This window comes from Aspergillus mulundensis (genome assembly GCF_003369625.1).
Source record: "Aspergillus mulundensis strain DSM 5745 chromosome Unknown scaffold_0, whole genome shotgun sequence".
NCBI classification, from domain to species: Eukaryota; Fungi; Ascomycota; class Eurotiomycetes; order Eurotiales; family Aspergillaceae; genus Aspergillus; species Aspergillus mulundensis.
In genome coordinates, this window is record NW_020797888.1 from 113,909 (window position 1) to 129,916 (window position 16,008).

The window sequence follows — 16,008 nt, forward strand, 5'->3', positions numbered from 1 at the left end:
TGCAGCCCTTACTTATACACCTCTTCCAAGACCCTGAGTGTATAGTATCATCAATCTGCTTTCAGGACAAGAATGAAGACTTCAATCGCCCTCAACCTCTCGGTGCTGCTCTGGTCTGCGCCAGCAGTCCTCGCCCAGTGCGCTCTCCCATCGACGTACAGCTGGACATCGACAGGACCCCTGGCTCAGCCCAAGTCGGGATGGGCCTCCCTCAAGGACTTCACGGTCGTCCCTTACAACAACCAGCACCTGGTGTATGCCACGTACCATGACATGGGCACCACCTGGGGCTCGATGAACTTCAACCTGTTCTCCGACTGGTCCGGCATGGCCTCAGCAAGCCAGAACACCATGACTTCAGGAACCGTCGCGCCGACCCTATTCTACTTCTCGCCCAAGAACGTGTGGATTCTGGCGTACCAATGGGGTCCCACGACCTTCTCCTACCGGACCTCCAGCGATCCCACCAACCCCAACGGCTGGTCCTCCGCCCAACTGCTCTTCTCCGGCTCCATCACCGACTCAGACACCGGCGCCATCGACCAGACCGTCATCGGCGACGACACCAACATGTACCTCTTCTTCGCCGGCGACAACGGCAAAATCTACCGCTCCAGCATGCCCATCTCCCAATTCCCGAGCTCCTTCGGCACAGCCTACGAAATCATCCTCTCCGACTCACGAAACAACCTCTTCGAAGCCGTGCAAGTCTACACGGTCGCCGGCCAAACCACGCCAACGTACCTGATGATCGTGGAAGCCATCGGGGCAAATGGGCGGTACTTCCGCTCCTTCACTGCCGACAACCTGGGAGGACAATGGACACCGCAGGCTGCGACGGAGAGCGCGCCCTTTGCCGGCAAGGCCAACAGCGGCGCGACGTGGACAGACGACATCAGCCACGGCGATCTCGTCCGCAGCACTGCAGACCAGACCATGACCGTTGACCCGTGCAACCTGCAGTTCCTGTACCAGGGGCGTGACCCGAACGACACCCCGGCTGACTATAACCTGCTGCCGTACAGGCCGGGGTTGCTGACGCTGCAGTGAGGTAAATAGTCATTTATTAGGGTTACATGTGTTTTGATGGTTTGGATTTGAAAGCCTTATGTATTTATATATATGCATCTTAAGCCAAGCCCATCTCCCATGTACTAACTCCTGCTCAGTATAAAGTTTTCTTGCACCCCATGAACATTGCATGGGTAAACAGATCTCGCTTGGATTAGAATATCGTATCGGAAGATATCGGAGATATATTATTGACTCTGGGTTGACCTTACGTCGAAGGTGGTCTGGATCGTCTTGATGGGCAGACATAGGAACATGTTCCTCAATCCTGGACTATAGAGTCTCCGAAGATGGAGTACGGATACGTGCATCCAAGAGGAGTATTCGAGTAAAGAGAGAAGACACGAAGTAATCAAATGGTCTATACAAGAAATCTTCAATACATGGGCTGAAGCAGCTGAACTCCGAATCCGACCGAGCGAATGGACAATCCCGACCTCAAAATGAACATCTAATACCATACACCGAGCCTGCAAGCACCAAGAATGAACTGTATCGGAAAGTAGAGCGGGAACAGGTGCCGGATGCATAGGTGGCTAGGGATCTCGAACAGAAACCCTGACACGAGGCCCCGACCCCCGAAACCCAATGACGAAGCCATCGAAGATTTCGACGTCTCGTGGAGTCATGGTTTCATCGCGGGTGAAATCGAACCGAGTGGTGAACATGGCCAACGCAAGGGCAAGTTCTGCGTAGGCAAGACTGCATGCTGTCAGTTCCTCCTTCGCAGGGCATGTGGTCCAACATACTTCGATCCCAAACATTGTCTCGCCCCCTTGGAGAAGCTGACGAGGTATTTGTCCAGCTGTCTAGCCTCCGGTCCCAGCCATCTCTCCGGCTTGAATTCCCGGACATCCGGACCCCAGATTGCTGTGTCGTGGTGGACGGACGAAGCGGAGATTCCGACGACGGTCTGCATCGCTTTGATTAGCAGGGAAACCAGCTCGAGAAGATAGTTGAGGACCTACACCAGGCGGAATAACCTTGCCATCCACCACCAGCGGCGCAGCGCCCGACCCCGAGTCAGGGACAATCCGGGGCAAGCGACCGGGTATCGGGGTCTGAAGGCGAAGGGACTCCTTCACACAAGCCATCTATGCACGTTAGCTGGTGAATTCGTTCTATACGGAGGGAGTGCAGACAAGATACGGCAGCCGCTCGAGTGACGTGAGCTCGAAATCCTCGACCGACTTCAGGCTTGCTTGTCGAACCTCACGCTTGAGGGCCTCGTATGGCTTCGGGTTGGCAGTTAACAGGTTGATGGCGACAGCGAGGGTGGTGGCCGTAGTGTCGGCCCCTGCAACCAGGACATCGGCCGCTTCAGCATTGAGCTCGTCTTGGTCAAGGTCCGAGAGCCCATCGAAGAGAACCTTGTGGCACATGGATTTTCCAGTCGCCCTGGCGGTTTGAAATGTTGATACGGCGCCCCGGATGGTCTATAGGACGGGGTCAGAATGTGGACTTCATCTGGATGTAACAACTGACCATCAAGAGCCGCGCCATTGCCCCGAGTGGTCCTCCCATCCCAATAGTCAGTGAGGGTGGTACGACTGTCATGATAAACTGGAGGGGTGGGAGATACATGCGGTTCCAGAGCGTCGTGACGACGAGGTCGAACGCTTGCAGAAAGTCGGCTTCGAAATTTGGTTCTTTGACCTGGCCCATGAGGTCAAACGACTGGCCAAAGCCCAGGTCGGAGATGATGTCGACGGTCATGCATCTGGCTGCGTCAGTTACCGGCATGAGAGAGCGCTATGGATGAAGGTACCTGGCCGCATTGTAGATGTTCAACGGGCCTTTGTCGCTCATGCCTGCGATCACCGTGCAAAGGCGGTCCACCTTGTCGTACAAGAGATGGTGCATTGCCCGGACGGAAGTCTTGGAGAAGAAGTGGCTCATCTTCTTGCGTCGTTGGCGATGCAGTGCCCGGTCTGTCTCGACGACGGCCGTATGCGGGGTCCCGAACCCGGCGTAGAAGTAGGAGTGTTTGAGGAAGGTCTGGTCTTGCGAGTAGATGGTCTGGTACAGACTCGAGTCCGAAATGTGAATCTCATTGGGACTGATACGCAGGGCGCGTGTGTCTGCAGGGTTAGCATGTAGACCTGGACCTTGAGGACGAGCGTACTGTATTTGCGATGCAGGTCTTCAAAGACCTGGTCTGCGCAACCGCTCCGACTGACGGAGTAGAGCCACCATGTCGACAGGGCTGCTCGGCGCGGACCGGGGAAGGAGGCCAGAGGGTGCAGGTACAGCAGGTAGAAGGCGCGGGTTAGAATGCATCCCACAACAGCGAATACCAGAGGGCTCAGGTGGGCCCCCGTCAGGGCCACCACTTGTCTGAACAAGATCTGGTGCAGCATGGTTGGGCTCTGGTCCGTTTGGAAAGGGCGTATGCCAGTCTTTATTCTCCTGCACATTCCACCGTCCGTCACAGTCTCACGGCCGACCCGGGATCCGACATATGACATCCCCCACCTGCCCAAAATAGCAAAAGAGCAGGGAGTCTGGGGCGGGAATTGCTGTTGGTTTCGGGCGTGGTTGTGACACGCTGACACGCCACGTTGGACGAGGTGACAGCCACTGGGAGACTTCCTTCATCGGCATCCGGGCACCCGTGGGTGGAGTGACAGGCGTTGGCACCCTGTGCCTGTCCGCCTCAAGCTTCAGGGCTACTGGAATGCATCCCCTTCTTGTCGTAGAACATTTAGCGAGCAGGGCTGTCTAACAACTGGCCGTTGCTTCCAACGGCTTCGTTTCATATATTGCTTACGCCCATGCGGCTCCCGCCAAGCGTCAGCCCTAGCGGTGCTCACAGCCCAGGAATGGCTTGCAGACCGCGCCCATCTTGGTATTCTTATCTGACATTGGCCTGATTGCACGAGAGCTTTTTTCTGCCTGGAAAGGGCGCAAAACCCGGCCATCCTCGTGTAACACGGCAACCGGTTCTAGACAGCGTGGATGACCCGGGCTGATATCTTCCAAGGGAAGCACAATGTGGCCTGGGGGCCGTACGCGGCGCAAATATCTGGCGTCACTAAGGCTGACAAGCCATGAAGCAGCGGTGAGGTGGTTGGGGAACTGTTGGCGCAGAGTCACTTGTCAAGCCATCCCTGGGCAGCGCCATAAGCCTGCCTCAAACGTTTGCTTGCGGTCGGCCGAGATATTGATTGCCAACTACTACGGAGTATAGCATGAATCCTTGTCCAGGATAAAAGGCTCGACCGGAAGGGGACAAGAGTGATATGAGTTGTGAAGTGAAGGAAGGCAGTCATCGCCTACTGGAAAGGCTGGGTGAGAATGAGAAGACCATATATAGAATCAGGTAAAGTCCCGCATCTGATATTCCGGTCCTCTGGGCTGATCACTTCTGCGTAAAGGATTGAGTCTTGTGCTGACGTAGCCCTGGGTAGGGGCAGCGTCTGGCAAACTCACCACCCAGGCCCTGTTGCACCATTGACAGTCCTAGCAAACCCTCTAGAGAGCTGGACACCTGGCCGGTGAATGGTTTATTCGGCGGCCAGAGACCAGCTTCATACAAGTTCGAGCATCCGCAGATCCACTCTCGGCTGTTCATTGTCGGGTGTAAATGTTATGTTTGTGGCACCATATCCTTCGCAGCAACCGTCGATTGGCCCTTCTCTCTTATCGTAGTAGGAGATGGCGACGGGGGAGCAACTTAGTACTCTGATACATTATGCTCTCTCCTCAGTGGGTACCATGTGAGAGGAAAAGTGAGTGCACGAGGTGAGACACCGATGCAGGACTCCAATCTGCGGAAGGACACGGAGCATCGCTCATGGGGAAGGCAACGGCAGCTGCTGGCAGAGATACTGTCCTCGAAGCCCCGGTGCCCTGGAAGGAGCGACACATCCCGCCATTCTCCTCACAGGCTTGCAGGCTTGCAGGCTTGCAGGCTCACAAGCTCACAGGCGCACACGGCCGGCAAGGCGCCAGGCTTCCAAGACGCCGGGCTCGTCTTGCTTGAGCGCCATTTGCCGGCATGGTATGACAATCGGCCACTCGTCCAAGGAAGACTGCTCGCTTCATTGGCTTTATCCTGTCCCTCCCTCCCCGCCGAGCCTTGTTGGGACTCTCCTCCAAGGCGCCGCTGGCTGCTGACGTGTCGAGTCGAGGCTCAACTCTTGGTGGATGATGCAAACAGGCCTGCAAGTGGACATGGCTATAGCGACAAACTGGCTTCAACTACAAAAGCAACTCCCATTTCTTGATGGCTATAAATACAACTCTCAACACAGTTATCTGCATTGGCGCTTTCGAGTAGGAACAAGGTTCTTGACGGACCACATCATGAGGTACACCAATCGATGCGCAAGCTATGAGTGAGTCGAGTGATCGCGGCAACGTGATTAGAACAACACGCTCGACAAGGTCGCCTCTCTGTCTTTGACGACAATATTCCTCATCATCAAGACCCAGCCAATCGAGAGGCCCATGACCGCCGTGCCGGCAATCATCATGTTTCGCTGACTCGACGCATAGGCGTTCTGGATGGCAATGCGAGTTGGCGAGCCCACGGGATAGCTCAGTTGGACATCCAGTGACTCATAAATGTCCGACCAGAGGTGCTTCGTCTCCGCAGGGAGATAGTCTCGCAATCTCTCAGGCAGGGTGTTGGTCCAAATGGCACCCGAGACACTGCTGCCGACTGCGCTGCCGATGTTACCGAACGTGCTAAGCAAGGCCAGCATGCCGGCATAGTCCTCATGGCTTGCTGCTGCAAGGACGGCAACCTGCTCGATCAGGATCATGGTCCCACCACCGACGGCGAGGAAGATCTGACACATGCACATGTATCCGACGCTGTGGCCGGGAGTACGAAAGTAGATTATTAAGCCACTGGCAAGCAGATAAAGGGGAACAGCACACATGAGAATCCATTTGAAGCGACCGGTCCAGCGAATCAGGAAACCGCATCCAATCAGCCAGACCGGATCCATGAGGTCAAAGATGGCGCTGATGTACCCGGCCTGGGTGAGGCTGGTGTTGTACACCACCTGCAGAAACGAGGTGAAGTAGCTGGCCCAGCAGTAGTACGAGACCTGGTAGGTGATGTCCAGCAGACACGCACCGACGACCGTCCGGTCAGTCAAAAGCCGGTAGGGGATAAAGGGCTTTGGGGCGCCCCATCGCTCGTAGGCCACAAAGGCAACGAGAACGCAGAACCCAACGACGATCATGGCGATGATCTTGGCCGACCTCCACTCGCCCGTCTCATTGCCAGCGATGTTGAATGAGGTGAGGAAGAGGATGAGGCCGCCGACCATCAGGAAGATACCGATGACTGTGATCGAGTCAGATACAGTGAAGGTGGACGAGGATAGACCTACCGTCGAACTCCACAACATAATACCAGACACTCTGCCCGATGGAACGGTCGCCGCGAGCCTTGACCTCCAGCCGGTGCTCCTTTGCCGCCTTGCGCTTGGCCAACTCCCAGGTGATGATCAACGGGGCCGCGACAATGGGAAGGATGATGCAGATCGTCCCGTACGCCCATCGCCAATTGGTCTCGTGGAACTGGTTGGACAGCGGCGATCCAGCAAAGGCAGTGATGATGTACGGAGACGAGGTAAAGCCAAAGGCAATGCCCCGATTGCGCATGGAAGAGGTATCGGCAGTCAGGACGTCAACGCAGAAGATGACCCCGGTGAAGCCGACGGTATAGAAGGCCTAGACGCAGGCAAGGTCAGTGCATGAGTCTTACACCAACGTGGAGGTCGGGCGCACCTGCGCAGCACAATACGTAGCAATATTATCGCAGCAAGCCATCATGATGAGACCCATGATGGCAATCAACACCATGATACAGACTCCGACCGTCCGATCCCACAGATTCAGGATCTTCGCAATGGGCATCGGGCAGGCGGCGCCCATGACACTCGTCACGACACTGATGACGGTGAGCAGCGAGTGGGCGGAGAAGTCGCTGGTGATGTAGGCCGACAGGTTGGAGGTCAGGTTATTGTTGAGTCCGTTGACAAAGTACAGCATCCACATTCTTTGTCATTAGTTCGGCTCTGGATGTCGAGAGTTGAGACTCACGAGGCATAGGTGACGATGAGAGACTTCCTGGACCAGCTGGCGGTGATTGCGTCGGCAACGCGAACGGCATCCTGCTGCTCCTGGCCTTCGGTCTTTATCTCTGAAGGACACTGGGCATTGGGAGAGACAGGCTCAAGGGAGACGGAGACCGGTTCCTTGCCGACTCCGGCATCGGTGGTCTTGTGGAATGAAGACATCTGGCTGGGCTGGGGTCGATCTATGCCTGACAAGCCAAGGAAAGAGGAATGCAGATTAAGGCTTGACCTTCCGGGCAATGCTTGATCTTTATAGTGTTCACCCTACCTTGTCCCCGGTGCTTGTCCCTGGTTTGAGTCAGGGCGTGGTCCGCAGGATCAGATAAGATGTTACGTACCGTCATCTAATCTAGTGGAACTATGTCCAGGCAGCATCGTTCTGAGGTGATATGACAGTGCAGCTGACAGGTTTTGCGTGGGATCAGTCGATGGACGTGGAATCTTGTCCTCATCCCGGCCATAGTCGGATCTTCTGCATGATCCAACCCTATATACATGCAGCGACTGCAGTCGGACACCAGCCTATCTGACAGCGAGCTTGCCTGCAATACTGCGTAGCACTGACAGAAGAGCTGTCCCTTGTCCAAGGGTTGGTTGTGGGCCCGATCCATCAAGGACGGAGCAAGCCGGGGTCCAAATCAGCCCATGGAGTCCAAAAACACACGATCCTTCGGCCCTGTACACAGACTAGGTCTAGAAGACGGGTTAAGCACCGGCTAGACTTGTTTATTTGGTCCATGGATTCCAGGACTCGAAACCTTACGCAAAGCATAGTCTTCCGTGAAGACATCCATGTTCCATTGACCCCCTGCCAGGTGCTCGTTAGCATCCATAGTTCGTTCCCTTTCTTCCCCATTTCCCTCGAGACAGTTTGAAGAACCTAACAGTCAACGACTTTACCGCAAAATGAACGTGAAACTAGCGCGGGTGTGCTCTCCACTCTGCAGGTTGTGTCGCCACTACACGGAGCCCGCGGGCCACGAGGTCTCGGTGGGCAAGCCAAACCTCGTTTCCTTCAGTCCTTAGCTGAGGTTGCATTCTTGGCCTGGACCTTGCAAGGAATCTTTCCTCCCTGTGCTTCCTGTCCAGATCTACCTCATACCCCAAGCCCTACCAAGGATAATGTCGGGATGGCTCACGCAAGGATAACAGTCAAGCTGAAACGGAGTTTTGGGAATATTGTACAAGAATCTAATTACAAATGCTATCAGCCACTAATATTGCAACGACAGTCAAGCCTTGGTCTTGACAACAAAAGACCCATGTTGCCTAAGATCCCTCGAACTGGCCCCAACCGAGACCGCATACTTGCCCGGAGCAACCGCCCACTTCTGCGCCTCAACATCCCAGTACGAGATATCGCGCTGGCGCAAGCTAAAGGTCACCTTGGCCTGCTTGCCCTTCTTAATATGGACGTTCTCGAAACCACGCAGTTGGCGGACGGGCTGCTTTGCGGCATCAGGATACGAGATGTAGAGTTGAGGCACCTCGGCACCATCCAGCGAGCCGGTGTTATGAATGGTAACAGTAACCTTCGCCACGGTATCCCACAGATCCTCATACCCACCGACGGCAAGTTGGCCGGTCGGGTACTTCGACAGCGCAGAGGGACCCTGAATGTGGAGGTTCTCGTACTCAAACTCAGTGTACGACAGCCCAAAGCCAAACTCATAGCGAGGCGTCACATTGTAGGCGTCAAAGTAGCGGTAGTCAATATAGTTGCCCTCGGTGAAGTTGCACTGCGCGGTGTAGCAGATCTCCACATTGTAGTCTGATTCGTTCTTCGCGATGGTGTAGGGCAGACGGGCGCTGGGGTTGACATCGCCGTACAAGACATCAACGATGGAGTTGCCGGATTCCTGGCCAAGCAGACTGCCGTACAGCACGGCCGTGACATTCTCGTGCTCGATCCAGCTGTCGAGGATGCGGGCACCGACGGTATTAATCACGACGACGGTATTGTCGCAGTTCTCGGCAACTTCATTGATGAGATCGTCCTGGTCGGTGTTGCGCAGCTCCGTACGGTCCGCACCCTCGCCGGCAAAGGCGTTGATGAAGACGAGGCAGACGTCCATGTTCTCGGAGTAGGCACTGATAGATGGGGTGACGGAGGTACTGGACGACCCCTGCATGACAAGCGTTGACCCACTGGAGGAAGAGTACGTGTCGTTGGAGACCCAGCGGAGCATCGTGCCGTCCTGGCTGGCCTTGATGTTCAGCGCGTTCTCCGGGGTGATGAGGTAGGGCAGCGAGGCCTGGCCAGAGCCAGAGTCGGTAGCAATATGGCCGTCGTATGTAGGGCCCGAGCCCTCAACACTGAATTGGAGGTTGGGGCCGGCAATGGCGGCGCGTGCATGAGATCCAAAGATGGCCATCTTGTGCGGCTTGTTGAGGGGCAGGGTGTTGTTCTTGTTCTTGAGGAGAACCATCGACTTGGAGCCATGGGAGCGGATCAGCTTCGCGTGGTTTGCACGCACGTCCACATAGTCATCCTGATCAGCAGTCGCGGGCTGGGTGCCGTTGTCGAGGTTCACATAGTAGTATCCCATCAGGTTGCGAATGGCCATGTCGTTCAGGCGAGCTTCCGTGAGGTTGTTGCTCTCGAGGTATCCTTCAATTGTAGAGTCGGTCCAGAGACTCGACGAGCCATAGTCCAGTCCATTGGCAGCAGACTCCAGGGCATCCTGTTGGCCGTTGGTGTCGGGCCACACCATGCCAGGGAATCCAAGCTCGGTCTTGAGGAGGTCCATTAGGAGGGTGGAACTCTCGCAGGAAAGAGTACCGTTGACCTTTGTCATGGCACACATAATACCACCAAGGCCGGAGTGGACGGCATCGTAGAAGGACCAGAGATACGTTTCATGCAGGGTCTTGTCATCAGCGTTGGACGAGTAGGGGGCACTGGAGGATGACGACGAAGACGAGGACATGGCGCCACCCATCCCAGCACCACCGGGTGAGGACGAGGCAGCAGCTCCTGGTGCAGATGAGGCGGATGGCATGGCTCCTGCCGAGCTTGTGGCAAACATACTGGGCGAGTCTGAGCTGGAGTCAGGACCTCCGCTTCCCATGCTCCCAGTGCCTCCAGGCGCACCGCCACCTCCTCCACCTCCGCTGCTAGTACGGTTAGTCTCCTGCTCGTTGAGGATGAAGTGCTGTGATGCCCAGGTGGTTAGCTGATAGTCATCAAAAAGATTGAGGGCAGCCTACCTTAGCACCGGCAATGACACCAACATCCGCGTAAGCCCTAGTTTCCAACCCCGTCGCAATCCCATTCAGATAGGGGTCAGGCCCGAAGCTCTCAACAAGACGACCACCCCAGGGAGTCCGGCCGAGAGGCTGCGAAGTCGGTCCAGCCACCATCTGGATACCCTTGCCGTAGAACTCGGCTGCCACAGCTCTGCCCTGCGCATACATGGCGTCCTTATCCCAGGTCATGGCCAACGCAGACGACAGACTAAACGCCGAGACGTAGTAGTAGGCTTGCGCCCCCATATCACCGTCAAGGATATCGAGCGCGGTGAAGGTCTCGCCATCAGTGGTAGTCACACTGCTGCCGGTGATGAGCTTGATCTTCTCGGTGGTGTTGAGTTTGGCCACGAATTGGGTGGCCTTTTCGTGGGCGGACTTCCAGTCACCGAGGGAGACTGGCGGCGTCAGTACGTGTCCTAGCTAGTATTCTACAGCCATGAGTACCTTTCCCATTGGAAAGAAGACCAGCTTCGGCGTTGCTGGTGGCGGCCAGCGCCGTGCCCAGCAGGAACGAGAGAACGGGTAAAGAAGGGAGCCTCATGGTGAGGAGGACAATCGAGGACAGACAGGGAACGAAACTCGAATGAACAATGAGGTTATCCCAGTCCATGTGGTGTGCTTATATAGTGCTGGGCAAGATGAGGCATACGCGTCTGGGATGAATTTTGCTCGGATAAGCCGAGCAGGAGTATAGAGTGGAGTCGGGCACTGGGGCTCTTGCGTCTGCGATGACGCGGTTGAAGCTATTCCAAGTCTGCCAGAACAGCCAATCACAGCTGCTGTTGCTATGGAGCATATCTACCCAGAGCCAATGAGCGTGTAAAGCTTCGTTTTGGCTCGATTAAGGTTCTTCTCCAGTGCAGGGTTTCATGCTGATGACAGTTTCAGCCACTCCGGCCAGTTCGTCGGAGGAAGTCAGCTTCTTCAAGTCCTCTCGACACCACTCTATAGCCAGGGAGTCCGGCGACAGGCCAGATACCATTTGCTTTATTGAGCCTGCACCAAGGGCTAACTTCGGACAAGGCTTTCCTCGTCTTACGGGGCAGGAATGGTTGCTCAATGATAGCAGCCCTATCCCAGGCAAGCTTGGAACTTCGCACCCTGAGCATGGGGCGGCGTCGCTAAGGTCATGATCCCTGCTGCTGCTCAGCCCCGCCAGACCAGAGGCGCAGGGCTCAAACACCAAAGTGGTTCTTCTTGACCATACTCTACGAGACAAGGGTACGTGTGCGTCCCCCTAGTTCGGACCCTCTCTCCCTCTTTCAAAGCTCGAGCTTGTAGCAGACGCCAATTACGGCCGTTCGCTACATTCAGTATGAAACTCCCTAGCCCAGCTTCGCAGTGAAGGCATCCATTGACTGTGGAAGAGAAGGCTGGGATATCCATTTACCAGGGGCAAGATAGTTGGGACAACCCGCTTTATAGTTAAAGAAGAAGTTGCATGTCGATGAGTTAGTGCCTAACAGACAATGGATACACCACAATTCGGCCAATATAAGAGAGCGCCTACTACACAATCGCCGTCCTCATCCCCCAAATCCGGCCCAACAGCGTCTGCTTCGGCTTTGGGTTGAGTCTCTCCTCCTCCCTCTCCTCCTCGTCAATCTTGTCGAAATACTCTGCCGGGGAGAAGTCCATGTCCTTGGGTGCGACAAGCTTCGTCTTGAAGTAGAGCTGTGCCAGAGTCAGTTACGCCATTCTCTATCTTCTTGACAGGGACATGTTCTTGTATTTCACAAACCTTGTACAGAATGTAGTCGACAAAGAACAACGGCACAGTGATATACGTGGCAAAGAAGTTCTCTGCACTGGGCTTGCCCGAGAAGGGGAAGATGGCAAAGTAAAGTTGGGCCGCGAGGAAGAGAACTATCAGCACCATGCCCAGCCATTGTGAGTACGGCGCGAAGCGGTCACGGTAGGGCAGGGTCTTGTTGTCAATGCCCTGGGTTTTCAGGCCCTGGCGGAATCGGATATGGGAGACGTAGATCAGGAACCAGTTGCAGAAAGAGGAGATGCCGACCTAATCCATTAGTTATACGCTGTAAACGAGGAAGGAGGATAGCATACCAAGTTCGAGAACCAGTTGTACACCTCCGTCGAGGTATTATTGAGGTTGAGGTAAGTCAGTCCTCCACCGAGAATACCGCTCATGATCAGAGCAAACCACGGCCGACCAGCAGCATCCTTCTTGCCGAACCAGGAGTGGATGACCCCGATATCCGCCATATGCGAGAAGCAACGGCTGGCCACATAGTACGAGGTCATGCTGCAGGAGAGCACAGTAATGAAGACGAGGCCGTTGATGATGTGCGCGAAGACCGGGGATCCACCGTCCCGGATGGCAATGATGAATGGACTAGAGAGCGTGCTCGACTCGGTCAAGTCGGGATGGTTATATGGAACGCACATGCCCACGAGCCAGATGTTGACGATGTAGAAGAGGAACATGCGCCAGAAGAGCGGGTTCGTCGAGCGTTTGACGGTGCGTCGGGGATCCTTCATCTCGCCTGCGGTGATGGCCACCCAGCCGGCTGAAGGCGTTAGTACCAGTATAACTCTTGCGGTGAACCTGAAAGTGACATACCAGAAGGACAGCTAAACGCAGCCTGCAGGACAGCCTTGCAGATCCCCTTCATCCCATTGTTGAAAGCCCCAGGTGTCTTCCAGTAGTGAAAGACAAGCGGACCACTCTGCGATGGCAGACCCCCCGACGCCATGATGAACAGAAAGCACATGGAAGACGTGATGGACAGGACCTTGAGCGCACTCATGACCACCTCGACGCTACCGTACTTCCTAACAGGGAAGAGATTCGGTATCGCAGTGACGATGGCGAAGATCGTGATGTACGCCGCCATCGGGAAGTTCCTCGGGGCCTCCCAATACTGCAGCACATTGATGCAAGCAATAACCTCAGAGGGAACCGTCATGGTCCACGAGAACCACAGGTTCATGCCCATTGCAAATGCGGCAGCCGGGTCGACGTACTCCATGCACTGTCTGATATAGCCGCCGTTGATGGGCTTGTAGCAGGTCATCTCTCCGATGGAGAGGAACTCGATGTAGATGGCGAGTCTACCAAGAGACGACATTAGCCATACTGATGAGGCAAGAAAGGCCCAGGGGTGACCTACGCAACCAACGCATATCCAATCGCACAACCAGCCGGTCCAGCTAGAGTATCCAAGGTTAGCCCTCAACTCCTACCCTAGAACCCAGTTGCATGAAAGCTCACCAGCAGCCAGCGCCGTCCCCGTGCCAATCCACAGCCCCAAGCCAATCCCACCACCCAGGGACAACATGATGACAGCACGGGGCGAGAGACCCCGATTCCAACCGTTCTCATCATACCCAGGCGAGCCCACCTGTCCAACCTCAACATCCGACGCGGAGCCAGGCTGACTCGAAGCAGCGGGTAAAGCCTTTTCATCAGCCATATTGCGGAGAAAGCAGCTCAAGCTAGTGAGACAGTGGAACTGTGCAAAAGCGTGACAAATGCGAATTGCAAAGAGCACGCCGGACGGGCAGGGACATTTATGGGGCTTGAAGCGAACTGGTTATCTCATAGATGGCACAGCCATATTGGCATGGAGATAGACAGATAGAGGATATCTTGGTTGAGTGCGATCATCCGGTGGCGGACCGGGCGTTAACCGGACGAAATTGACAATGACGGGCATCCTATTGGGCAGCAGCAGTTTAGTATCTTTTAGACTGTGGGAGGATGGAGATGGTCACGTATGAGGGGTATTGTCTAGTGCTTAAACTACTTGGGGTCTGGAGTGCTCCAACTGATATGGCACCGATGCAGTCGATGCTGTGTCCTCCTACGCCGCTTATCATGGCAAGCTATCTGACACAGACCTTGTTGAAACGAGTAGTGCATTCATTGATATCTGTTTTAGATTGTGGCATAAATCTGGTGATCGGCGCTACACCGGGGACCTTGGGCGCTTAGGGCTGAACAGTGGACAGGAACTGTGATTGGTGCTATCTCGTAATAAACTCGCTAAATCATTACTTTGCATCTACAACAGGCCCCTTCGCCTCTGTCTCGGTCTCTTTCAGGTGAGAGGCCGACAGAATTGTGTTCTGCGTGCTGTCCAACCGCTCCTTGGTTGTCTTGAAGATCGCCGGGACGCCCGTCTCTTCGAACTCTGTCCCCTTGAGAATCATCTGCGCGACACCCTTGGCCGACAGGAAGATCTGAGGCATACCGTGGCCGTTGAAGCCTGCGACGACAAACTGTCCCTCCTTACCAGGAACCCGCCCGACGTGGGGAAGGGAGTCTGTTGTGTATCCCATAACTAGAAAAGTCAGCTTGTGTCCACGATCGAGTACGAGAATGGTATTACTTACTGCCTGTCCACACCCGGTCCATGTATGCGCCCGTGTCCTCCCACCCATGGAAATACTTCTGCATGTAGCCCTCGAAGTGGTGCCGAGCAGGCTCGATCAGGCGACTGTCATCGGTGACGTTGTACCAGTTCTTCAAGTCCTGGACGTATACCGATCGCGCGCCTCCAATGATGATACTTCCGTCCGGTCGGGGAACCAGGTACTCGTAAATACCCTCCTTGATGCGAACCGTGTACGACGAATCAAGGGTCGGGCTGAGTGGGTGTGGAGGGTTTGGCACGACAACACGACTGCAGATGCCGCGAACGGGCACAATCTTATTCGCGTACTCGGGCGCGATGCCAGAGGTGTAGGCGTTGGAGGCGAAGACAACCTGCTTCGCTTGGATCGACCCGCGCTCGGTCTTAACTGTCCAGCCATTCTCCGACTTGGATACCTCCACCACCGGAGTGTTCGTTTGCAGGTTGGCTCCCTTGGCGATGCACTTCTTCAACAGCCCGACAATGAATTTGTACGGCCACAGGCGACCAGCCTTATAACTGAAGCAGCTCTTGGCGCCTTTAACTCCGGAGACCTACGGGTATCAGTGCCTGAGGACCACAGTCTAGGAGTGTCGGACTCACCATTTCAGCCTCCATATCCGTCGTAAACGCGGCGGTCTTTGTAGCCTCCGACCCACTGGCAAGAAGCGTATCGTACGCCTTGCGAAGTTTCTCCGTGTGCGCCTCATCCAGTTGTACATCGTGCGCTTGCGCGACCACCAGGTCGCAAGCTATCTTCTCCTTCGCCACCACTGCCTCGATCGCTGGTATATGCGCGGTCTCGAAAGCTGCGAGCTCAGCGGCGGCTTCAACGCCGTGTGTCTCGGCGACCGTGCCGACGAAGTTGTATACGTCCGGTTTCAGGTGGCCGCCTAAAGAAAGTCAGCACAGGGTCATCTGTGAACTGCAAGGGTATACGTACCATTCCGCCCCGTCGCCCCAGAACAAACCTGTCGTGCTTCTAGAATCACAATCGACGGCCGAGAGAAAGGCTCAGCCTGGTCGAGAAGGTGATAGGTCGTCGACGCGCCCGCATACCCAGCGCCAATCACGACGATATCGGTCGTCGGGGGAAGAGTCGCAGTAGAGCGGTAGCTGTCCAATGTATCGGGCTCCGTCCGCCAGAAGGGCGTGATGCTGTTCGCGACCGGGAAGGGTTTGGACGATGAAGCCATTATGAATGTGAA

At 55.4% G+C, this 16,008-nt stretch overlaps 6 protein-coding genes across 6 annotated transcripts; 1 reads left to right on the top strand and 5 right to left on the bottom strand.

Annotated features, from left to right (window-relative positions):
* Nucleotides 1-72: 72 nt before the first annotated feature.
* DSM5745_00011 (Alpha-L-arabinofuranosidase axhA-2) lies at nucleotides 73-1,050 on the top strand (the record flags this gene model as incomplete). The annotated part of the gene is made up of 1 exon (XM_026742027.1): nucleotides 73-1,050. One exon carries the CDS (start codon nucleotides 73-75, stop codon nucleotides 1,048-1,050), a length of 978 nt encoding a protein of 325 aa, XP_026607872.1.
* A 557-nt stretch (nucleotides 1,051-1,607) lies between these two features.
* DSM5745_00012 (cytochrome P450) lies at nucleotides 1,608-3,431 on the bottom strand (the record flags this gene model as incomplete). Its single annotated transcript, XM_026742028.1, has 7 exons — nucleotides 1,608-1,773; nucleotides 1,821-1,984; nucleotides 2,040-2,165; nucleotides 2,199-2,507; nucleotides 2,557-2,791; nucleotides 2,840-3,152; nucleotides 3,197-3,431. The coding sequence occupies 7 exons, from the start codon at nucleotides 3,429-3,431 to the stop codon at nucleotides 1,608-1,610; spliced, it is 1,548 nt and encodes a 515-aa protein (XP_026607873.1).
* Nucleotides 3,432-5,438: 2,007 nt separating this feature from the next.
* DSM5745_00013 (uncharacterized protein) lies at nucleotides 5,439-7,331 on the bottom strand (the record flags this gene model as incomplete). Its single annotated transcript, XM_026742029.1, has 4 exons — nucleotides 5,439-6,373; nucleotides 6,420-6,762; nucleotides 6,820-7,090; nucleotides 7,135-7,331. The coding sequence occupies 4 exons, from the start codon at nucleotides 7,329-7,331 to the stop codon at nucleotides 5,439-5,441; spliced, it is 1,746 nt and encodes a 581-aa protein (XP_026607874.1).
* A 1,070-nt stretch (nucleotides 7,332-8,401) lies between these two features.
* On the bottom strand, nucleotides 8,402-10,962 carry DSM5745_00014 (putative beta-glucosidase D; the record flags this gene model as incomplete). The annotated part of the gene is made up of 3 exons (XM_026742030.1): nucleotides 8,402-10,324; nucleotides 10,380-10,816; nucleotides 10,866-10,962. 3 exons carry the CDS (start codon nucleotides 10,960-10,962, stop codon nucleotides 8,402-8,404), a joined length of 2,457 nt encoding a protein of 818 aa, XP_026607875.1.
* A 968-nt stretch (nucleotides 10,963-11,930) lies between these two features.
* On the bottom strand, nucleotides 11,931-13,858 carry DSM5745_00015 (Amino acid transporter; the record flags this gene model as incomplete). Its single annotated transcript, XM_026742031.1, has 6 exons — nucleotides 11,931-12,095; nucleotides 12,163-12,441; nucleotides 12,489-12,952; nucleotides 13,006-13,496; nucleotides 13,556-13,595; nucleotides 13,657-13,858. 6 exons carry the CDS (start codon nucleotides 13,856-13,858, stop codon nucleotides 11,931-11,933), a joined length of 1,641 nt encoding a protein of 546 aa, XP_026607876.1.
* Nucleotides 13,859-14,438: 580 nt separating this feature from the next.
* DSM5745_00016 (NAD(P)/FAD-dependent oxidoreductase) lies at nucleotides 14,439-15,996 on the bottom strand (the record flags this gene model as incomplete). The annotated part of the gene is made up of 4 exons (XM_026742032.1): nucleotides 14,439-14,728; nucleotides 14,781-15,354; nucleotides 15,404-15,693; nucleotides 15,744-15,996. The coding sequence occupies 4 exons, from the start codon at nucleotides 15,994-15,996 to the stop codon at nucleotides 14,439-14,441; spliced, it is 1,407 nt and encodes a 468-aa protein (XP_026607877.1).
* Nucleotides 15,997-16,008: the final 12 nt, after the last annotated feature.